This window comes from Oncorhynchus nerka, linkage group LG17 (assembly GCF_034236695.1).
Source record: "Oncorhynchus nerka isolate Pitt River linkage group LG17, Oner_Uvic_2.0, whole genome shotgun sequence".
NCBI classification, from domain to species: Eukaryota; Metazoa; Chordata; class Actinopteri; order Salmoniformes; family Salmonidae; genus Oncorhynchus; species Oncorhynchus nerka.
In genome coordinates, this window is record NC_088412.1 from 14,927,548 (window position 1) to 14,952,265 (window position 24,718).

Genomic DNA, 24,718 nt, shown 5'->3' on the forward strand with positions numbered 1-24,718 from the left:
AAACATAGAATCACATGGTTTATCCGTCTCTCCTTTACCACCGACAACTTCAGAACAAAGTTGCCTAAAAAATACAAAGTTGTCTTTGCAATTGATACAAACCAGTGACGTAGAAAAAGATGCTTCATATGAAAGTTGAGATGACGGCATTAAAAATATAGAAAGTAGGCAATAGGCCTATTTCAAACGTATTGAAATACATTTCATGTTCAATCAAATGAGTTCTATTTTGCTTCTGTCTGTAATTGGTCTCAATATACTTCATAATGTGTAGCCTAACATGTGCAATGATGTGCCAAATCAGTGGTTTAGTGCATTTTTATTAGGTAAGCATTAGAATAAGCCGCCTCAACATTTGCAGCCGTAGGTCGTAATATCTCTCTAGAAGCTGATCCGCTATCAGTATTGTGAAATAAATATATTGTTAAGGTAAGATTTGAATGGAGTAAGTGGATCGGAGAGCACATGCGCCAACAACACACTTAGCGACCATTCTCTCTGCGTGGTGTTTTGGGAAACGCATGTGACATCTTCGGACGTTGTTGGAAAGATGCATCCTGTGAAACCAGGCCACCAGGAAACCAGAGTCAAATGTTCCCAGAACATCCCTGCAACCTGAAAATAAACATTCCCAGAACAGGCGAAACGTTCACTTCTGGTCTCAGAACGTTTAAAAAACATTTGTTTTAACGGTCAGGAAACGTATGGCTTCGGTTTTAATATGGGACTCACCACCTGGATTTGGTCTAAATTCTAAATTTGAAATCTAGAATAAAAGTAGAAACTCAGATCTTCAAAATGGTATATCATACATTGCATTTTTGAGGAACAATAGGAAAGTAATTCTGCTTTGAATGTTTATCAACTTGTAAACTCACTTTTGAGAAAATGGTTTTTGAATGTTTTGGTATCTAGTGAAGACCTCTTCTTTGTCTGCACCCATTCAGCATTGTTCACACCCTCTTAAGCTTTAGCCCCACCCATCTCGTTTGGCTCTCTGATCGTTCAGAGCGCACACCTGACGCTCTGGCCGATGATTTGTTTACCACTGGATAACATGAAAACAGTCTAACCAGCTCTGCTCCAACAATTTCATTATACTTTTTTTGCAGACATTTATTGACACCGGCCATATTCAACGGGTGTTGTACACATTAGCTTAAGACATGTCGCTAGCTAAGATCACACACGTCAAGTAACGTTAGCTAACGAGCTAGCCAGCTAACGTTAGCTAGTTAAACAACAATGAACATAGTGCCAAATCATGTGGTTACTACCCTGCGTGAATCTGATGGGAGCTAACCAACCAAGTTCAATGTTAGTTAGCTAACATTGGGCTCTAAGTAGCAAAGCAAACGGCTCTGGGATAAGAATAATAACATCATACACATAACGTTAGCTAGGGAGCCAGTCAGCTAACAGTACACTTTAGTTAAAGACATGTCGCTAACTAGCTAGGTAAACAATGAACCTAGCTAGGTAAACAACATTTAAGATCACACACGTCACGTAATGTTAGCTAACGAGCCAGCCAGCTAACATTAGCTAGTTAAACAACAATGAACATAGTACCAAATCATGTCATTACTACCCTGCATAAATATTCTGGAAGCTAACCAGCCAGGTTCAATGTTAGCTAGCTAACATTGGGATCTAACTAGCAAAGCAAACGGTTCTAGGATACAAATAACATCATAAACGTACTGTTAGTTAGGGAGCCAGCCAGCTAATGTTAGCTAGCTAGCTAACAGTACACTTTAGCTTGAATTGAAACCACTTAGAAACTTGTAATATCTAAAAATGTAGCTAGCTAGACTACCTTACCTGTATACGTCATCATGCATTATGTCATCCGTCTCCCTGTCATGGATGCCATACTACAGTTGCCCTTAGTTTGAAGATGTAATCGGTTCACATACGGTTCACATTTGTTTTGTGTTGTAGTCACGATCAATATCAACATTTACACAGATGCACGCAAGCGTACGCATGCACACATACATGAACACACACACACACAGAGCTCCCACAAAGAGCTCTTAAACACTCAACCACTCATTCACAGGCAGAATGCACATCAATGTTGTAGTTAATGTCCTCCTTCCACCTCCACCCCAACCTCATTTGCACACACACACACTCACCACCTCCTCCACAATCCTCCGCCACCATCCATCACCTCTGTGGTTTTCATAGTGGTCCTGTAAAAAGCCTAAGCAATGCCCTGCCCCCTCCCTGCACCTCTCCCAGCCTCTGAAGGTGGTGAACAGGAAGAGACATCCCAGGGACGATTGGAACAACTACAGCCATGAGGGAGGCAACCCACCCCCCCAGGAGGGAGACCAAGACCTCTGCATCAGGGTGAGTAGGAGGCAGACCAGGAGAAGGACCACTGGATCAGGGTGAGTGAGAGGTAGACCAGGAGGACCTAGACCTCTGCATCAGAGTGAGTGAGAGGTAGACCAGGAGGACCTAGACCTCTGCAGCAGAGTGAGTGAGAGGTAGACCAGGAGGACCTAGACCTCTGCATCAGAGTGAGTGAGAGGTAGACCAGGAGGACCTAGACCTCTGGATCAGGGTGAGTGAGAGGTAGACCAGGAGGACCTAGACCTCTGGATCAGGGTGAGTGAGAGGTAGACCAGGAGGACCTAGACCTCTGGATCAGGGTGAGTGAGAGGTAGATCAGGAGGACCTAGACCTCTGGATCAGGGTGAGTGAGAGGTAGACCAGGAGGACCTAGACCTCTGGATCAGGGTGAGTGAGAGGTAGATCAGGAGGACCTAGACCTCTGGATCAGGGTGAGTGAGAGGTAGACCAGGAGGACCTAGACCTCTGCAGCAGAGTGAGTGAGAGGTAGACCAGGAGGACCTAGACCTCTGCATCAGAGTGAGTGAGAGGAGACCAGGAGGACCTAGACCTCTGCAGCAGAGTGAGTGAGAGGTAGACCAGGAGGACCTAGACCTCTGCATCAGAGTGAGTGAGAGGTAGACCAGGAGGACCTAGACCTCTGGATCAGGGTGAGTGAGAGGTAGACCAGGAGGACCTAGACCTCTGGATCAGGGTGAGTGAGAGGTAGACCAGGAGGACCTAGACCTCTGGATCAGGGTGAGTGAGAGGTAGATCAGGAGGACCTAGACCTCTGGATCAGGGTGAGTGAGAGGTAGACCAGGAGGACCTAGACCTCTGCAGCAGAGTGAGTGAGAGGTAGACCAGGAGGACCTAGACCTCTGCATCAGAGTGAGTGAGAGGTAGACCAGGAGGACCTAGACCTCTGGATCAGGGTGAGTGAGAGGTAGACCAGGAGGACCTAGACCTCTGGATCAGGGTGAGTGAGAGGTAGACCAGGAGGACCTAGACCTCTGCAGCAGAGTGAGTGAGAGGTAGACCAGGAGGACCTAGACCTCTGCATCAGAGTGAGTGAGAGGTAGACCAGGAGGACCTAGACCTCTGCAGCAGAGTGAGTGAGAGGTAGACCAGGAGGACCTAGACCTCTGCATCAGGGTGAGTGAGAGGTAGACCTGGAGGACCTAGACCTCTGGATCAGGGTGAGTGAGAGGTAGATCAGGAGGACCTAGACCTCTGGATCAGGGAGAGTGAGAGGTAGACCAGGAGGACCTAGACCTCTGCATCAGAGTGAGTGAGAGGTAGACCAGGAGGACCTAGACCTCTGGATCAGGGTGAGTGAGAGGTAGACCAGGAGGACCTAGACCTCTGGATCAGGGTGAGTGAGAGGTAGACCAGGAGGACCTAGACCTCTGCATCAGAGTGAGTGAGAGGTAGACCAGGAGGACCTAGACCTCTGGATCAGGATGAGTGAGAGGTAAACCAGGAGGACCTAGACCTCTGGATCAGGGTGAGTGAGAGGTAGACCAGGAGGACCTAGGGCTCTGGATCAGGGTGTGTGAGAGGTAGACCAGGAGGACCTAGACCTCTGGTTCAGGATGAGTGAGAGGTAGCAGAACTAGATAGAAGTTCAAACTATCATTCAGTCTCATCAGTGTGCTGCCAGTGACAATATCCTGTCTGACTGCTTACTGCTGACCCTCTCCTGGCTGACTCCTTACTCAGTCAGATTATGTTTTTGTGAAAGCAGTGGGAATCAGTCTTTGACATTTGCTTTGATCAATGTGTGTAATGTTTCTTTCTCCAGATAACCAGTGGATATTTCACCTGGACAGATGGGACTCCCACCCTGTCTAACGTAAACATCAAGGTTCCCTTTGGTAAGGCTCTGCTTCTGGAGGAAGGTTAAACTCCATGGCATCAATACTCTATTAAAGGAATCACTACTCCCTCCTCCTATCCCCCCATCTCTCTACTCTCTCTCTCCCACCCAATTTCTCTCTCGCTCTCTCTCTCAGGTCAGCTGACTATGATCGTGGGTCAGGTGGGTTGTGGGAAGTCGTCCCTGTTGCTGGCAGCTCTGGGAGAAATGCAGAGAGTCTCTGGGACTGTCACCTGGAACATGTAAGACTGGATGAAATTACTACTCACACCGTAGACGTCACAGATAGATGGATGAACAGTAAACTACTAGTAGGATGGACATACTAAATGGTTGACAAGCCTCTTTCTCATCCAAAGTATAAAGAATGTCTATTAAATTACAGTAGGTTCATGTGGCCTGAGCTCAGATGATGTCAATTTGAAAGGTCATAGGTGAAATGTGTATGGACTCCAGAGTTCCAGGTAGCTATCCGCAGAGAACCAGGTAACCGTTCACAGAAAACCAGGTAGCCGTCCACAGAGAGCCAGGTAGCCGTTCACAGAAAACCAGGTAGCCGTCCACAGAGAGCCAGGTAGCCGTTCACAGAAAACCAGGTAGCCGTCCACAGAGAGCCAGGTAGCCATTCACAGAAAACCAGGTAGCCGTCCACAGAGAGCCAGGTAGCCATTCACAGAAAACCAGGTAGCCGTCCACAGAGAGCCAGGTAGCCATTCACAGAAAACCAGGTAGCCGTCCACAGAGAGCCAGGTAGCCGTGCACAGATGACTGACTGTTTACCTCTCTCAGCGATATGAAATGCTCTTGAATCGAATCAAATCCAATTTTATTTGTCACGTGCTTTGTAAACAACAGGTGTAGACTAAGAGTGAAATGCTAACTTACGGGCCCTTCCCAACAATACAGAGAGAAACAAGAGAAATATAAAAATAATAACAAGAGGAATAAATGCACAACAAGTAATGATAACTTGGCTATATACACAGGATACCAGTACCGAGTCGATGTGCAGGGTTGCGAGGTAATTTAGGTAGATACTTACTCAGTAAATACGTATATGTACATATAGGTAGGGATAAAGTGACTAGGCAACTGGATAGGTAATAAACAGTAACAGCAGCTTATGTGATGAGTCAAAAGAGTTAGTGCAAAAAGGGACAATGAAGCTTTCTGGGTAGCTTTAGGTTAACTATTTAACTAACTATTTAACAGCCTTATAGCTTAGGGGTAGAAGCTGTTCAGGATACTGTTGGTTCCATACTTGGTGCATCGGTACCGCTTGCCATGCGGTAGCAGAGAGAACAGTCTATGACTTGGATGGCTGGAGTCTTTGACAATTTTTAGGGCCTTCCTCTGACACCGCCTGGTATAGAGGTCCGGATGGCAGGGAGCTCAGCCCCAGTGATGTACTGGGTTGTACGCACTATCCTCTGTAGCTCGTTGCGGTCGTATGCCAAACAGTTGTCATACCAAGGAGTGAACCAGCTGTAGAAGCTGTAGAACTTTTTGAGGATCTGAGGGCCCATGCCAAATCTTTTCAACCTCCTGAGGGAGAAAAGGTATTGTCATGCCCTCTTTTGACTGTGTTGATGCGTGTGGACCATGATAGTTCCTTAGTGATGTGGACACCAAGGAACTCGAAGCTCTCAACCTGTTCCTGGGGGTGTGCTTGGCCCTCCTTGGTCTTGCTGGCGTTGAGGGAGAGGTTGTTGTTCTGGCACCATACTGCCAGGTCTCAATGTCGTCGGTGTTCAGGCCTACTACCATTGTGTCGTCTGCAAATGTAATGATGGTGTTGGAGTTGTGCGTGGCCATGCCATCGTGGGTGAACAGGCAGTGCAGGAGGAGACTAAGAGCGCACCCCTGAAGGGCCCCCGTGTTGAGGATCAGCGTGGCATAGTTGTTGTTGCCTATCCTCACCACCGGGGGGCGGCCCGTCAGGAAGTCCAGGATCCAGATGCAGAGGGAAGTGTTCAATCCCAGAGTACTTAGCTTAGTGATGAGCTTGGATGGCACAATGGTGTTGAACACTGAGCTGTAGTCAATGAACAGCATTTTCATGTTGGTTTTCCTTTTGTTCAGGTGGGAAAGGGCAGTGTGGAGTGCAATAGCGATTGTGTCATCTGTGGATATGTTGGGGCGGTATGCGAAGTGGGGTTGGTCCAGGGTGTCTGGGATGATGGTGTTGATGTGAGTCATGACCAGACTTTTAAAGCATTTCATGGCTACAGATGTGAGTGCTACGGGGCAATAGTTATTTAGACAGCTTGGCGTTCTTGGGCACAGGGACTATGGTGGTCTGCTTGAAACATGTAGGTATTACAGACTGGGTCAGGGAGAGGTTGAACATGCAGTGAAGACACTTGCCAGCTGATCAGCGCATGCTCTGAGTACGCATCCTGGTGATCGATCTGGCTCCTGCAGCCTTGTGAATGTTTACCTGTTTAAAGGCCTTACTCACATCAGCTATGGAGAGCGTGATCACACAGTCGTTGGGATCAGCTGGTGCTTTCATGCATAGTTCAGTGTTGCTAACCTTGTAGAACATAGAAGGTATTTAGCACCAACTCTCTGGTACCCTTTCCTGCAGTCAAATAACCAAAGCGCCCTCTAATGGCAACATGGGTGGAATGTTACTGATATGTTTTGTCATTTCAAAATTCATTAATAGAACCCATAGCGGCCATTGACGGCCTTTCTTTAAATTACTGTAGCCTATAGCGGCCATCGACAGCCTTAATTTAAATTACTGTAGCAGTCGAGAACAGCCTTGTTTATCTAACAATAATGTATTTTTCGATATCGCAAAATGAAATGGCTAACAACCTGGTGTTGTATTTGTGTGGCTGTTGTCATCAAACAGAAACCGGAAACAGAGTATGCTCTCATTTGACTTTTCAAAGAATGTGCTGATCTATGGTGTCAAAAGTGATGCTAAAGTCTACGAACACGAGGTAATTTACCACATTCACAAGTGCAGTCTCAGTACTATGGTGGGGTCTAAAACAAGACTGGAGCATTTAGAATACATTATTTGTCTTCAAGAAAGCAGTGAGTTGCAGCGCACAGCATTTTCCATTTTTTTTGAGAGGAATGGGAGATTCAATACAGGCCAATTCGTTTTATAATTTTCCGGGATAACATTTGGCTTTTTCAGGAGAGGTTTTATTGCAACTTTTAGTGAAATTTTTACACAATCGGAGGATAGGGAGCTGTTTATTATGTTTAACATAGGAGTGCCAAGCACAGGAAGTAGCTCTTTCAGTAGTTTATTTGGAATAGGGTCCCGTCGGCAGTTGGCAGGTTTAGAGGCCATTTTCGTAAATGTGTCGAGATACATGTTAAAAAAAACTTGTCTCCATTTATCCTAGGTCTTAGCAGTTCTTTGCAGACTCAGAACAAATTAGTTTTGTAGAAATGTGCATATTTGAAGAGGAATCCATAATTTGCTTTCTAATGATCATTATCTTTTTGTCGAAGAGGTTCATGAATTCTTCGCTGCTGAAGTGAAGGCCATCCTCACTTGGGGAATTCTACTTTTTAGTTAGCTTTGCGGCAGTATCAAAATACATTTTTGATTGTTCCGTTTCTCTTCAATCAGGTTGTAAAAGTAGCCTGGTCGAGCAGCAGTGAGGGCTCTTCGATATTGCACGGTACTGTCTATCCAAGCTAGTCAGAAGACTTCCAATTTGGTGGAGTATCATTTCCATTCCAATTTTCTGGAAGCTTGCTTCAGAGCTCGGGTACTTTCTGTATACCAGGGAGCTAGTTTCTTTTGACAAATGTTTTGTGGTTTCAGAGGTGCGTCTAGGGTATTACACAAGGTTAAGTTTAGATCCTCATGTGAGGTGATAACAGATTGTTGTACTCTGACATCCTTAGGTAGGTGGAGGGAGTCTGGAAGGGCATCTAGGAATCTTTGGGTTGTCCGATAATTTATAGCGCAGCTTTTGATAATCCTTGGTTGGGGTCTGAGCAGATTATTTGTTGTGAATGAAAACATAATAAAATTGTGGTACGATAGTCCAGGATTATGAGGAAAAACATTTACATCCACAATATTTATTCCATGGGACAAAACTAGATCCAGGGTAAGATTATGGCAATGCGTAGATCCTGAGACATGTTGGACAAAACCCACTGAGTCGATGATGGCTCTCGAAAGCCTTTTAGAGTGGGTCTGTGGACTTCTCCATGTGAATGTTGAAGTCACCAAAAAATAGAATATTATCTACCATGACTACGAGGTCCGATAGGAATTCAGGAAACTTCGTAAGGAACGCTGTATACGGCCCAGGACGCCTGTAAACAGTAGCTATAAAAAGTGATTGAGTAGATTGCATATATTTCATGACTAGAAGCTCAAAAGACAAAAATGTAGTCATTTGTTTTTTAACAAATTTCAATTTGTCATAAAACCGGTTGAAAGTTTCTATAGGCTATAGAGCGACACCTGTTGAGCATGCCGATAGGGTTTCTTCCCAGAAGCCATGAGAAAATTGTCCGGCTGCCGGGACTGTGCAGGGGGATTAACACTCCTACCTGGATTTAATGGTGGCATAGACGCTGTATCATTTTTCCTACTTTTCAATTGCCCTTGCCTAACGATTGTGTCTGTAGTCGAGTTTGCGACTCTGCTATCCCCACTATAAGGCGATAGTTTTCCTGTAAACAGAAACTGCAATGAGAAGGCATAATGTTACTTAGCTCTTTCGGCTGGAGAAGGTCCTACGAGAAGGTCCTGCGGAGAAGGTCCAGATAAAGCGTCCGGAGTGAAAATGATAAATTAAAAAAGTAATGTGACAAAACTAAGACGTTGATAAACTTGTTCAATACAGAGTTTGATTATTATTAATGGTTATTAATGGTTATTAATGGTTATTAAGAGTAAAAAGCCCAAAAGATTTGCAGGTAGTAGTGACAAACAGCACGGAGACAACGTGGAAGTGCGTGTGTGTGTTGTGTGCGTATGTAGTGAATGTGTGTGGGTTTTCTGTGGGAGTGTCACTGTAGTGTGTGTGAGAAAATGTGTATATGTTGTCAAATCAAATCAAATCAAATTTTATTTGTCACAAAAAACATGGTTAGCAGATGTTAATGCGAGTGTAGCGAAATGCTTGTGCTTCTAGTTCCGACAATGCAGTAATAACCAACAAGTAATCTAACTAACAATTCCAAAACTACTGTCTTATACACAGTGTAAGGGGATAAAGAATATGTACATAAAGATATATGAATGAGTGATGGTACAGAGCAGCATAGGCAAGATACAGTAGATGGTATCGAGTACAGTATATACATATGAGATGAGTATGTAAACAAAGTTTGCATAGTTAAAGTGGCTAGTGATACATGTATTACATAAGGATGCAGTAGATGATATAGAGTACAGTATATACGTATGCATATGAGATGAATAATGTCGGGTATGTAACATTATATTAGGTAGCATTGTTTAAAGTGGCTAGTGATATATTTTACATCATTTCCCATCAATTCCCATTATTAAAGTGGCTGGAGTTGAGTCAGTGTCAGTGTCAGTATGTTGGCAGCAGCCACTCAATGTTAGTGGTGGCTGTTTAACAGTCTGATGGCCTTGAGATAGAAGCTGTTTTTCAGTCTCTCGGTCCCAGCTTTGATGCACCTGTACTGACCTCGCCTTCTGGATGATAGCGGGGTGAACAGGCAGTGGCTCGGGTGGTTGTTGTCCTTGATGATCTTTTCCTGTAACATCGGGAGGTGTAGGTGTCCTGGAGGGCAGGTAGTTTGCCCCCGGTGATGCGTTGTGCAGACCTCACTACCCTCTGGAGAGCCTTACGGTTGTGGGCGGAGCAGTTGCCGTACCAGGCGGTGATACAGCCCGCCAGGATGCTCTCGATTGTGCATCTGTAGAAGTTTGTGAGTGCTTTTGGTGACAAGCCGAATTTCTTCAGCCTCCTGAGGTTGAAGAGGCGCTGCTGCGCCTTCTTCACGATGCTGTCTGTGTGAGTGGACCAATTCAGTTTGTCTGTGATGTGTATGCCGAGGAACTTAAAACTTGCTACCCTCTCCACTACTGTTCCATCGATGTGGATAGCGGGGTGTTCCCTCTGCTGTTTCCTGAAGTCCACAATCATCTCCTTAGTTTTGTTGACGTTGAGTGTGAGGTTATTTTCCTGACACCACACTCCGAGGGCCCTCACCTCCTCCCTGTAGGCCGTCTCGTCGTTGTTGGTAATCAAGCCTACCACTGTTGTGTCGTCCGCAAACTTGATGATTGAGTTGGAGGCGTGCGTGGCCACGCAGTCGTGGGTGAACAGGGAGTACAGGAGAGGGCTCAGAACGCACCCTTGTGGGGCCCCAGTGTTGAGGATCAGCGGGGTGGAGATGTTGTTGCCTACCCTCACCACCTGGGGGCGGCCCGTCAGGAAGTCCAGTACCCAGTTGCACAGGGCGGGGTCGAGACCCAGGGTCTCGAGCTTGATGACGAGCTTGGAGGGTACTTTGGCGTTGAATGCCGAGCTGTAGTCGATGAACAGCATTCTCACATAGGTATTCCTCTTGTCCAGATGGGTTAGGGCAGTGTGCAGTGTGGTTGAGATTGCATCGTCTGTGGACCTATTTGGGCAGTAAGCAAATTGGAGTGGGTCTAGGGTGTCAGGTAGGCTGGAGGTGATATGGTCCTTGACTAGTCTCTCAAAGCACTTCATGATGACGGTAGTCGTTTAGCTCAGTTACCTTAGCTTTCTTGGGAACAGGAACAATGGTGGCCCTCTTGAAGCATGTGGGAAAAGCAGACTGGTATAGGGATTGATTGAATATGTCCGTAAACACACCGGCCAGCTGGTCTGCGCATGATCTGAGGGCGCGGCTGGGGATGCCGTCTAGGCCTGCAGCCTTGCGAGGGTTAACACGTTTAAATGTCTTACTCACCTCGGCTGCAGTGAAGGAGAGTCCGCATGTTTTCGCTGCAGGCCGTGTCAGTGGCACTGTATTGTCCTCAAAGCGGGCAAAAAAAGTTATTTAGTCTGTCTGGGAGCAAGACATCCTGGTCCGTGACTGGGCTGGTTTTCTTCTTGTAGTCCGTGATTGACTGTAGACCCTGCCACATACCTCTTGTGTCTGAGCCGTTGAATTGAGATTCTACTTTGTCTCTATACTGACGCTTAGCTTGTTTGATAGCCATGCGGAGGAAATAGCTGCACTGTTTGTATTCGGTCATGTTACCAGTCACCTTGCCCTGATTAAAAGCAGTGGTTCGCGCTTTCAGTTTCACGCGAATGCTGCCATCAATCCACGGTTTCTGGTTTGGGAATGTTTTAATCGTTGCTATGGGAACGACATATTCAACGCACGTTCTAATGAACTCGCACACCGAATCAGCGTATTCGTCAATATTGTTATCTGACGCAATACGAAACATATCCCAGTCCATGTGATGGAAGCAGTCTTGGAGTGTGGAGTCAGCTTGGTCGGACCAGCGTTGGACAGACCTCAGCGTGAGAGCTTCTTTTATTAGTTTCTGTCTGTAGGCAGGGATCAACAAAATGGAGTCGTGGTCAGCTTTTCCGAAAGGAGGGCGGGGCAGGGCCTTATATGCGTCGCGGAAGTTAGAGTAACAATGATCCAAGGTTTTTCCACCCCTGGTTGCGCAATCGATATGCTGATCAAATTTAGGGAGTCTTGTTTTCAGATTAGCCTTGTTAAAATCCCCAGCTACAATGAATGCAGCCTCCGGATAAATGGATTCCAGTTTGCAAAGAGTCAAATAAAGTTCGTTCAGAGCCATCAATGTGTCTGCTTGGGTGGGATATATACGGCTGTGATTATAATCGAAGAGAATTCTCTTGGTAGATAATGTGGTCGACATTTGATTGTGAGGAATTCTAAATCAGGTGAACAGAAGGATTTGAGTTCCTGTATGTTTCTTCCATCACACCATGTCTCGTTAGCCATAAGGCATACGCCCCCGCCCCAGGTCTATATACAGGTCTATATACAGTTGAAGTCAGAAGTTTACATACACTTAGGTTGGAGTCATTAAAACTCCATTTTCAACCACCCCACAAATGTCTTGTTAAATATAGTTTTGGCAAGTCGGTTAGGACATCTACTTTGTCTATGACACAAGTAATTTTTCCAACAATTGTTTACAGACGTACAGAAGTTCACATACACTAAGTTGACTGTTCCTTTAAACAGCTTGGAAAATTCCAGAAAATGATGTCATGGCTTTAGAAGCTTCTGATAGTCTAATTGACATCATTTGAGTCAATTGGAGGTGTACCTGTGAATGTATTTCAAGGCCTACCTTCCAACTCAGTGCCTCTTTCCTGGATATCATGGGAAAAGCAAAATAAATCAGCCAAGACCTCAGAAAAAAGTGTAGACCTCCACAAGTCTGGTTCATCCTTGGGAGCAATTTCCAAACACCTGAAGGTACCATGTTCATCTGTACTAACAATAGTACGCAAGTATAAACATCATGGGACCACGCAGCCATCATACCGCTCCGGAAGGAGATGTGTTCTGTCTCCTAGAGATGAACGTACTTTTGTGTAAAAAGTGCAAATCAGGGGAGACTGGTGCACTTCAAAATAGATGGCATCATGAGGGAGGGAAAATTATGTGGATATATTGAAGCAACATCTCAAGACATCAGTCAGGAAGTTCAAGCTTGGTCACAAATGGATCTTCCAAATGGACAATGACCCCAAGCATACTTCCAAAGTCGTGGCAAAATGGCTTAAGGACCACAAAGTCAAGGTATTGAAGTGGCATCACAAAGCCCTGACCTCAATCCTATAGAAAATTTGTGGGCAGAACTGAAAAAGCGTGTGCGAGAAAGGAGGCCTACAAACCTGACTCACCCAATTTATTGTGGGAAGCTTGTGGAAGGCTACTCGAAACGTTTGACCCAAGTTAAACAATTTAAAGGCAATGCTACCAAATACTAATTGACTCTATGTAAACTTCTGACCCACTGGGAATGTGATGAAAGAAATAAAAGCTGAAATATATAATTCTCTCTACTATTATTCTGACATTTCACATTCTTAAAATAAAGTGGTAATCCTAATTGACGTAACGAGGAATTTCTACCAGGTTTTAATGTCAGGAATTGTGAAAAACTGAGTATAAATGTATTTGGCTAAGGTGTATGTAAACTTCCGACTTCAACTGTATCTATAGTCTAGTGGATGTGCGCAGGGTCAGTGCAAGATGGAGTCAGTGCAGATAGTTCAGGTACTATTAACTGACTATTTAGCAGTCTTATGTCTTGAGGGTAGAAGATGTCTTGGAACCTGTCTGTCCAAGAGCCGATCATCCTGTACCGTTTGCCGGATGGTAGCAGAGAGAACAGTCTATGGCTTGGGTGGCTGGAGTCTTTGGCAAGGGGTGTCTGTAGTGACGCCTCTAGCACTGAGATGCAGTTCCTTAGAACGCTGCGCCACTCGGGAGCTCTTGCAGTACCATGTCAGTTGGCATAACGTGATAGTAACTTGCAGTACAGTGTCAGTTGGCCTTAGTGGCCCTCAGTTGCTGTCTGTGTTTTTTATCCTGCAGTCACAAAGACATTGATCCTCATAGCTCATTCTAGTCTTAACACCTCCTCAATACACTACCTCACATTGTTTGTTTGCTTTTTTTAGACCGGGAAACGGAGGGGGGAAGGGGGATACCAGAGCAGTTGTTGTTGGGGCTTAACTGCCTTGCTCAGGGGACTCAGGGGAGTGTGTGTGTCTGTGTGTGTGTGGGTGTTTGTGTGTGTGTGTGTATATATGTTTGTGTATGTGTGTCATAGAGAACGGTAGAGACTTCTAGTGGCCAAATGGCCGTTTTACCATGGGCAGCGCCATTGAGGGCTTCCACCATGCTACCACTATATTAAAGTAGTCCACTGGGTGGGATTCCTATGGGTGTGTGTGTGATACTGTCGGTTTCTTACATGTCAGTCTTCAGGAATGTTTGGTGACAGCTGTGTTCCCTGGCTGTGTCCCCCCGACAGGCAGCCATTTGAAATCTCTGGTGGTGTGAAAACACAGAATGTAGAAGATGCCCCTAGAGTCAGATGGTTTCCTATCCTCCTAATGGTTAAGGTTAGGAATTAAGGCTGGGTAATCTGATACTGGATTTTCAGCTCTCACTTCTCTGGCTATGATCTCACTTCATCAGAAACACTGACCCAGGAACATGTCAACTGGTCAAGGCTAAAAATACAACAGTAGTGTCTACTGGCCTGGGGAAGTTCGAACTGTGCCTAGGATGGGTACCCGAACAGCTGTCTACTGGCCTGGGGAAGTTCAAACTGTGCCAGGTGTACTCAAACAGCTGTCTCCTGCACAGCAAAATCAATGGTGTACAGTTAACTCTAAAAGTGTTAAATGTACACTATTTTCAGTGAACACATGAGTCCCACTGTACTTGTGTTAAAATAACACCTTTGAAAGTGTTAAAGATTTAACTCTGCAGTGTTCTTCATTCAACTCTTAAAGTGCTCAAATTAACTTGATTGTGGTGTTAGATTAGCTCTACTGTAGAGTAATCACTTGGCTTAGTCCTAACAGCGGTTAACGTATCAAAATTAACCACTGTAGTGTTATTGTAAATAATTTTGGGGAGTTGTTTTAACACTGTGTGGTGTAAGGCCTGATTTGCATATTTCCCAGTGTTCCTTTTACCCAGAGTGAATTGCAGTTACCACCCGTGACTATATGTGTTAGTGACAGAGACATGGTTATTGAAATCATTTTTCTGAACTAATGGACACCTGTCGACAACATCCAGTGAAATTGGAGGGCGCCCAATTCAAATAAACAATTGTAATAAACATTTATGAACATACAAGTATCTTAAATAGTTTAAAAGCTTGTTAATCTAACTGCATTGTCCGATTTACAATAGGATTTACAGCAAAAGCATACCATGCAATTGTTTGAGGATGGAGCCCCACTTTAACGTATTTTTCAACTATTTTTTCACCAGCACAGGCTTCATAAAATCACAAATAGCGATTAAATAAACACTTACTTGTGAAGACCTTCCTCTGATTTGCAATCCCAAGGGTCCCAGCTACAACATGAATGGTTGTTTTGTTAGATAAAATCCTTCTTTATAACCGCCACGGATTTCAGTAATCCACTCGTTCAACATGCAGACAAAGGAGTCCAAAAAGCTACTGCTAAACTTTGTTCAAACAAGTAAAACTGTTTCTTATTAATCCTCATGTACCCTAAAATGTAAATAAGCTATAATATTTTATACGATAAGAATTATGTTCAGTAGAAAAGTGCCTTCTTCGTCGCGTTCCAACAGACTGATATTATACCATGACTCTTTGTACAAAAACTCTAAATTCTTGCTCATTTTTGAAGAAACACGTCTGAAACAATGAACAAAGACTGTTGACATCTAGTGGAAGCCATATGAATTGCAATCTGGGAGCTGGAATTACATAGAACCCATAGCTTTCCATTATAAGATCCTGGGAGCTCAAAATGTTTTTATTACCGGTTGGTTTTTTCGCCTGCCATATCAATTGTGTTATAGTCTCAAACATTATTTTAACATTTCTACAAACTTCAAAATGTTTTCTATCCAATGCTACCAATTATATGTATATCCTGGCTTCTGGGCCTGAGTAACAGGCAGTTTACTTTGGGCACGTCAGTCAGGTGGAAATGGAGAGAAATAGACCCTGTCCGTAAGAGGTCTGTGGCTTTCACCAGGTGAGTTCCTAAGCAAATGCCATCATTAACATGTATGACAATACATATACCACAAGGCCTTACTTTGATGGCCTAGTTTTACCCAAACACAGATGTGTTTGGAAATCCCTGGTTTACAGGACACATTATGCTGGTTTGCAAAATGATATGTAATAGCTATTGCAATCCAGCCAGCATAAGGTGATTAAGGGGTTAAGGTGATAGGTGGGATGGACTGAGAGTAGCTGAGGGGTGGGGTTAAGGTGATAGGTGGGATGTACTGAGAGTTGCCTGGAGGTGAGTTTAAAAGCTCATCTTCTACAATAGTTATGACTGAAAACACAATGTATGAGTACTATCTATCCAGATGTGATGTATATCAAAATATCAAATGACTTTATTCTTGCTATGTAACTACTGTAAAATGTGTGCAGAATGTACATGTAACAAGAAAAGAAAAACCTATAAAACAATGTGTATATTTGTCCTCCCAAAAGGGTTGGTGGTCGATGGGCAAAAAAATAAATAATACATTTTCTCTCATGGCTAACGACCAGGAAGTTTGAAAAGACAGGCTGAGTGGGAGGGGAGCTTATATTCATGATCTCACCTTGACTGACAGCTCTTTGATACACCTATGTCATGCAATTTGGATGCAGTGTTGCAGTAAAATAATCTCAATCAAATGTGGTGATACACAAAGCAACAAACAACATTTAAAATGCATCAATGATATAAAAGTATATATTACAGTCACCTATTTGGCATATGTGATGTGGCGCACAGCAGTACCAACGGATGTGTTGACTTAACTGCGTAGGAGTTTTGTTCCATGCTGGCTGAAGACCAGGCTATCCTGTAACTAGCTAACCAGACAGACGAAGACCAGGCTATCCTGTAACTAGCTAACCAGACAGACGAAGACCAGGCTATCCTGTAACTAGCTAACCAGACAGACGAAGACCAGGCTATCCTGTAACTAGCTAACCAGACAGACGAAGACCAGGCTATCCTGTAACTAGCTAACCAGACAGACGAAGACCAGGCTATCCTGTAACTAGCTAACCAGACAGACGAAGACCAGGCTATCATGTAACTAGCTAACCAGACACAGACGAAAGGGGAAACAAATAAGTATCTTTGCCATAGACGAATAGGATAGACTTGTAATTATATTTGCTGACACCCTACAGCAGAGTAGCTATACTAAACTTCTGTAATATATATACTTCTGTAACTGCAAGAGTTCATAGTTTGAGAGATATATATTTGAGATATATTGACCTCTGTTTTTTTCTCCTCCCTTTCTGTTGTCTGCAGTTTGCCCAGCCTGGACTCAGAGGGAGATGACAGGTATGTGAATGTGTTGAATCACAGGAACATTGCCATAGTTCTAGGGGTAATCCAGGTTGGCGCAATATGATCAGGAGTCACTGATAAACAGCACATCAACATCACGTTTAAAAGGCATTTCCCAGTAGGCCATACGCAGTGTTTAATTCTCTGGCAACACTCTCTCACTCACTCTCACACAGACACACACACACACACAGCAGGATACATTTGAATATGCAATGCTTCCCTGTCACAACAGCTCAACTTTCCATCCATCAATGATATCACTCACAGCATGACCCACTCACACACACACACACACACACACACACACACACACACACACACACACACTGGTGTCCCTGTCCTGTCATTGGATAATCCCTCTGTCCTGCTCTGCTATTTTCTCTAATAAAACACTCAACTCTGTACTATGCTAAGCTGTTTGTGTATGTGCCTGCGTGCGAGCATGCTTGTGTGTGTACCTGCTGACAGAATTCAGGAAACATCAGTAATCCCTCAGCAGGCCAGGGTTACCAGAGTAATTAATAAATACATGTGTTTCACCCAGACTGAAAAACAAAGGAAAATGCTGCACGCTGCTACTCATGCTCCCGGGTTATTTACTAGGACAACCTGAAGTCTTCATCAGGCATCCATATCTCAGGTGGGGGTGGAAGGTCTCATATATAGGGGCAGTACTCAGTGACATCACTTCCTGGGAGGTAAAAATATGAAACATTAGGTTCACAATGTATAAAAATACAGTGCATTCGGAAAGTATTCAGAACCCTTGACTTTTTCCACATTTTGTTACATTAGAGCCTTATTCTAAAATGTATTAAATATGTTTTTTTCCTCATCCATCTACACACAATACCCCATAATAACAAAGCGAAAAACAGGTTTTTAGACATTTTTGCAAATGTATTAAAATTATAAAACAGAAAGACCTTACTTATTTACATAAGTATTGAGATCCTTTGCTATGAGACTCGAAATTGAGCTCAGGTTTATCCTGTTTCCATTGATCATCCTTGAGCTGTTTCTACAACTTGATTGGAGTCCATCTATGGTAAATTCAATTGATTGGACATGATTTGGAAAGGCACACACCTGTCTATATTAGGTCCCACAGCTGACGGTGCCTGTCAGAGTAAAAACCAAGCCATGAGGTTGAAGAAATTGTCCATAGCGCTCCGGGAAAGGATTGTGTCTGGGGAAGGGTACCACAACATTTATGCAGTGTTGATGGTCCCCAAGCACACAGTAGCCTATTATTCTTAAATGGAAGAAGTTTGGAACCACGACTGTTCCTAGAGCTGGCTGCCCAGCCAAACTGAGCAATTGGGGGAGAAGAGCCTTGGTCAGAGAGGTGACCGAGAACCCGTCAGTCTGACAATGCTCCAGAGCTCCTCTGTGGAGATGGGAGAACCTTCCAGAAGGACGACCATCTCTGCAGCACTCCACCAATCAGGCCTTTATGGTAGAGTGGTGTGACGGAAGCCACTCCTCAGTAAAAGGCACAAGAAGACCCGCTTTGAGTTTGCCAAAAAGGCACTTAAAGGACTCTCAGACAATGAGAAACAAGATTCTCTGGTCTGATGAAACCAAGATTGAACTCTTTGGCCTGAATGCCAAGCGTCACATCTGGAGGAATCCTAGAATCATCCCTATGGTGAAGTATGGTGGTGGCAGCATCATGCTGTGGGGATGTTTTTTCAGCGGAAGGGACTGGGAGACTAGTCAGGATCGAGGGAAAAATGAACACAGCAAAGTACAGAGATCTCCAGAGCTCTCAGAATGTGGGTGAACGTTCACCTTCCAACAGGACAATGACCCTAAGCACAGAGCCAAGACATCGCAGGAGTGGCTTCGGGACAAGTCTCTGAATGTCCTTGAGTGGCCGAGCCAGAGCCCGGACTTGAACCCAATCGAACATTTCTGGAGAGACCTGAAAATAGCTGTGCAGCAACACTCCCCATCTAACCTGACAGAGCTTGAGAGGATCTGCATAGAAGAATGAGAGAAACGCCACAAATACATGTGTGCCAAGCTTGTAGTGTCATACTCAACAAGACTCGAGGCTGTAATCGCTGCCAAAAGTGCTACAACAAAGTACTGAGTAAAGCGTCTGAATAATTATGTCAATTTAATATTTCCATTTTTTTTGTTTTATACATTTGCAAAAATGTCTAAAAACCTTGTTTTTGCTTTGCCATTATGGGGTATTGTTGAGGATTATTTAAAAAAATCAATTTTAGAAAAAGGCTAACGTAATGAAATGTGGAAAGTCAAGGGGTTTGAATACTTTCCGAATATACTGTATATGACCATACACAAGGAATGTGATCAATATTTACAGTAATATATAAAAACACACTATTCAATTAGGATTTTTTTTTTAAAACAGTAGTTTGGACATTTTGGAACTAATAAAAACTTCTTATGGCTTAGATCCCGCTACCGGGATCGATATGACAACAGCCAGTGAAAGTGCAGGGCGCCAACTTCAAACAACAGAAATCTCATAATTAAAATTCCTCAAACATACAAGTATTTTACAACATTTTAAAGATAAACTTGTTGTTAATCCCACCACAGTGTCCGATTTCAAAAAGGCTTTACGACGAAAGCACACCAAACTATTATGTTAGGTCAGTACCTAGTCACAGAAGAACACAGCCATTTTTCCAGCCAAAGAGAGGAGTCACAAAAAGCAGAAATAGAGATAAAATTAATCACTAACCTTTGATGATCTTCATCAGATGACACTCATCGGACTTCATGTTACACAATACATGTATGTTTTGTTCGATAAATCTCAGTTTACATTGGCGCATTACGTTCAGTATGTTTTGCTTCCAAAACATCTGGGGATTTTGCAGAGAGCCACCTCAATTTACAGAAATACTCATCATAAATGTTAATGAAAATATAAGTGTTAAGCATGGAACTTTAGATAAACTTCTCCTTAATGCAACGTTTGTGTCAGATTTTTAAAAAAGCTTTAATGAAAAAGCACACCATGCAATAATCTGAGTACGGCGCTCAGACACAAAAACAAGCCATACAGATATCTGCCATGTTGTGGAGTCAACAGAAGTCAGAAATAGCATTATAAATATTCACATACCTTTGATGATCTTCATCAGAATGCACTCCCAGGAATCCCAGTTACACAATAAATGTTTGTTTTGTTCGATAAAGTCCATAATTTATGTCCAAATTCACGACGCTCAGGCCAGACGAAAAGTCAAAAAATTCCATTACAGTTCATAGAAACATGTCAAACAATGTATAGAATCAATCTTTAGGATGTTTTTAACATAAATCTTCAATAATGTTCCAACCGGAGAATTCCTTTGTCTTTAGAAATGCGATGGAACATAGCTACCTCACACAGGTGTACGCCTGAATGAGCTCATGGCACTCTGCCAGACACCTGACTCAATCAGCTCTCATTCCCTCCTCCTTCACAGTAGAAGCCTTAAACAAGGTTCTAAAGACTGTTGACATCTAGTGGAAGCCTTAGGAAGTGCAATCGGACCACATTTACACTATATTGGATAGGCAAAGAGTTGAAAAACTACAAACCTCAGATTTCCCACTTCCTGGTTGGATTTTTTCTCAGGTTTCTGCCTGCCATATGTGTTCTGTTATACTCAGACATCATTCAAACAGTTTTAGACACTTCAGAGTGTTTTCTATCCAAATCTACTAATAATAGGCATATCTTAGCTTCTGGGCATGAGTAGCAGGTAGTTTACTCTGGGCACCTTATTCATCCAAGCTACTCAATACTGCCACCCAGCCATCAAGTCGAACTCCTCGTTAAGGCCAAGAGGAGACAATGTGTTGAGCCTGTGGAGCCAGAAAGATTCACTTTGAAGAAGATTCCTCTGTGTCCCCTCCCCGGTGTGACATCTTGACCATTTATATTCCAAATGAACAGCAACCGGGTTTATTTTGTCTCACCTGTGCGTATATTGCTGCGGTGCTCACTGATCCAGATCTTAAGGCATGACCGACATGACCGAATATAAACAGTGTAACTATTCCCTCCGCACCCTACAGCAGAGTAGCTATACTAAACTTCTGTAATATATATACTTCTGTAACTGCAAGAGTTCATAGTTTGAGAGAGATATATATATATATATTTGAGATATATTGACCTCTGTCAATATTTGTCTTTGTACCTTCTTTCATTCAACCTTTTGTGTGAGGTCTGTGGACTGTCTCTGGTAAGAAGCATCAGAGCGGCATATTCTTCCGATGCGGCTGAATGGACTTACAGGGAGAGTTTTGATAAGTGGACAAGGATGAAAGCTGTCCCCTCTAAGGAGGGTGTTTCGGTCTGTAGGTTTCCTTTAGAGATCTGTAGAGAGGGAGGTTTTGTTCTTAATAAGCATCACATCAAGAACACCAAGGTTATAGCTGCTAACCCGTGATTGCTCTGTTGCATCCCAGATGACCGTTAGTGTAGTAACCTCTTAGATATTTTAGGGGATGTGGTTGTGTATGAGGTAGTGTCAGAAATATAATTAGTGTACACTTGATGGGCAGCAGTGCATAGTAGTTCAAAAGAGAAATGAGTGTGTCTCTGTACTTCGTCCCTTTGAGGCAGTGCTATTACTATTTTGTGCAGGGACTGGGAGACTAAAGCAATAATGCAGTTGTGTTTTTTATACAAAGTGATTTTACAGGTCATGCATAATGTGAATTATTAATAAGTCTACACTGTAGACAGTAGACTGGTATCTGTAGACCGTAGACTGGTATCTGAGCTTAGTGTCCCACATGAGACCTCAGCACAAGCTCCACTTATGATGTTATTAGGTAAATGTTCTCTCACTGCTACACCTTACTCCCAACTTCAGGTCCGAATCCTTCAGGTGTGAAGTGAAATTGTTATTTAAATGGACTTTAGGATTCACCCCTTAATCTCCAGGGACCACCCCACCTAATCCACTGTTTAATCACTCACAGCAAGTTAAATTGAACATTGTCATGTTGATTTAACACTGGACCAGTGTATACTTGGTTCACACTTTTCACTGTTAAATTAACACTGTGCTTAGTGCTGACACTGTTACATTTTGTCAGTTTTAGGGAATTAACACTTTATACTGTTTTGTAGTAACACCTCATAGTATTTTAACCATTACGCAAAGAGGTCCGTATCACTTGACAAGGTCACTCACGTTGGATTAAACATTACATTAACAAGTCTTTACTGACACATGTTCTTATGTACGCTTTTACAAAGACTTCAGGACTAGCAGCAGACATGCTCAAACTTGAATTAACATAACCATAGACCACTTAAACTGGTACAACACTTCTATATATTATCATTACACTTGAACTCTTTAGGACAGTACATTAAATATATTATAATGCTTTAGTTGAACCTCTCTGGGATATGTGGGACGATAGCGTCCCACCTGGCCAAAAAGCCAGAGAAAATGCAGAGCGCCAAATTCAAATAAATTACTATAAAAATCAAACTTTCATGAAATGACACATGCAAGATAGCAAATTAAAGCTACACTTGTTGTGAATCCAGCCAACATGTCAGATTTCAAAAAGGCTTTTTGGCGAAAGCAAACGATGCTATTATCTGAGGATAGCACCTCGGTAAACAACGAGAGAGAAGCATATTTCAACCCTGCAGGTGTGACACAAAACACAGAAATAAAAATATAATTCATGCCTTACCTTTGACAAGCTTCTTTTTTGGCACTCCAATATGTCCCATAAACATCACAAATGGTCCTTTTGTTCGAATAATTCCGTCGATATATATCCAAAATGTCCATTTATTTGGCGCATTTGATCCAGAAAGACACCGGTTCCAACATGCTCAACGTGACTACAAAATATCTCAAAAGTTACCTGTAAACTTTGCCAAAACATTTCAAACTACTTTTGTAATACAACTTTAGGTATTTGTTAACGTAAATAATCAATCAAATTGAAGACGGGATGATCTGTGTTCAATACAGGAGGAAAACAGCATGCTTTCTGGTCAGGCGCCTCTATCTAACAGTACACTTCAAGTTACCCTCGTTCAAGATGGCCGTACTTCTTCATTACACAAAGGAAAAACCTCAACCGATTTCTAAAGACTGTTGACATCCAGTGGAAGTGATAGGAACTGCAAGAATGACCCTTAGAAATCTGGATTCCGAATGAAAACCCATTGAAAAGAGAGTGACCTCAAAAACAAATTCTGAATGGTTTGTCCTCGGTTTCGCCTGCTAAATAAGTTGTACACAGACATGATTCAAACAGTTTTAGAAACTTCAGAGTATTTTCTATCCAAATCTACTAATAATATGCATATCTTATCTTCTGGGTATGAGTAGCAGGCAGTTGAATTTGGGCATGCATTTCATCCGGACGTGAAAATACTGCCCCCTGTCACCAAGAAGTTAATAGCCAAGTTTTACCCTAACACAGATGTGTTAGGAACCTCTTGGTTTACAAGCCACATCAGGCCTGACAGTCAAATTATGCTGCCTTGTAAAGTGATGTAATTCCTATTGGAATCCAGCTAGAGTCAAAACATCCAACAGTTGGAATTTTCTTCACCTGCAACCTGCATTCAGAATGACTTGGTTAGAAACATTGTGAGGAGACTACCTAAACCATTTATACTGGAACAACCATTACAGTAACAGGTGCAATAAATCTAACTAACTGATTGGATTCGTAAAATATTGTTATTTATCTTTGTGTAACATAGTGTTAATCAATCAGTCAATGAACAATCCTAAAAATATCTACCTGCAGTAGAGCATGCTGGGAAATCTGATAATGACAGGCATGGTTTTGATGGGAACGTTTTTACTATCCACAGAGTAGAACTGACACAATCACACTCATCACTGTTATTAACACCAACACTGGGGTTATTTTACCACTGAGTTAATTTAACACTTACAGAGTTAAGGTAACGCCTAAATCAACACAATAAATGTTACACTGAAATCAACACTAGCCAATTTTCTGTGGTGGACCACAGCCTGTCTAGGACATGTCTGTGGTGTTCAGTATAATTAGATATGCATCCCATGCAGGGCCTATCAACAACACAGCAAAATATTCTAGCTCCTCCTCCCCTTCTCTCAAGGACAGGCTGAGCTCCTGTCATCCATTCTCCTTGATCTTTTAATTATTACACGAATACCTCACACCTACACAATTGTCACAACCTACACTATGGGCGCATTTGAGTGGTAAGGTGAAAGCCACCGACGAAAGTCTGGAATGAAGTCAGGGGATGTGCATCTGTGACAGCCAAAAGTTGGACAGTCACCAGGTTTCCAGCCAACTTTTTTATGCGAGTAAAGCATGTTGGATAACAATCGGAATTATAGGTCTGATGGAAACAGAACATTTTTCCGTAAACTTTCCAAATGTCGACAAATCAAAATACGCGAGACAAGTTGGGATCTTTTTG

General features: G+C 43.0%; 1 protein-coding gene across 3 annotated transcripts in view; it reads left to right on the forward strand.

Annotated features, from left to right (window-relative positions):
• Window positions 1-24,718, forward strand: part of LOC115144802 (ATP-binding cassette sub-family C member 8-like) — a 165,653-nt gene that overhangs the window by 79,129 nt on the left and 61,806 nt on the right. For all 3 annotated transcript variants that reach the window (XM_065002992.1, XM_065002993.1, XM_065002994.1), the window contains exons 14-17: window positions 2,251-2,361; window positions 4,151-4,223; window positions 4,362-4,467; window positions 17,233-17,265. In XM_065002992.1, coding sequence (XP_064859064.1) covers window positions 2,251-2,361; window positions 4,151-4,223; window positions 4,362-4,467; window positions 17,233-17,265 — 323 coding nt within the window. The remainder of the gene's footprint in view (window positions 1-2,250; window positions 2,362-4,150; window positions 4,224-4,361; window positions 4,468-17,232; window positions 17,266-24,718) is intronic.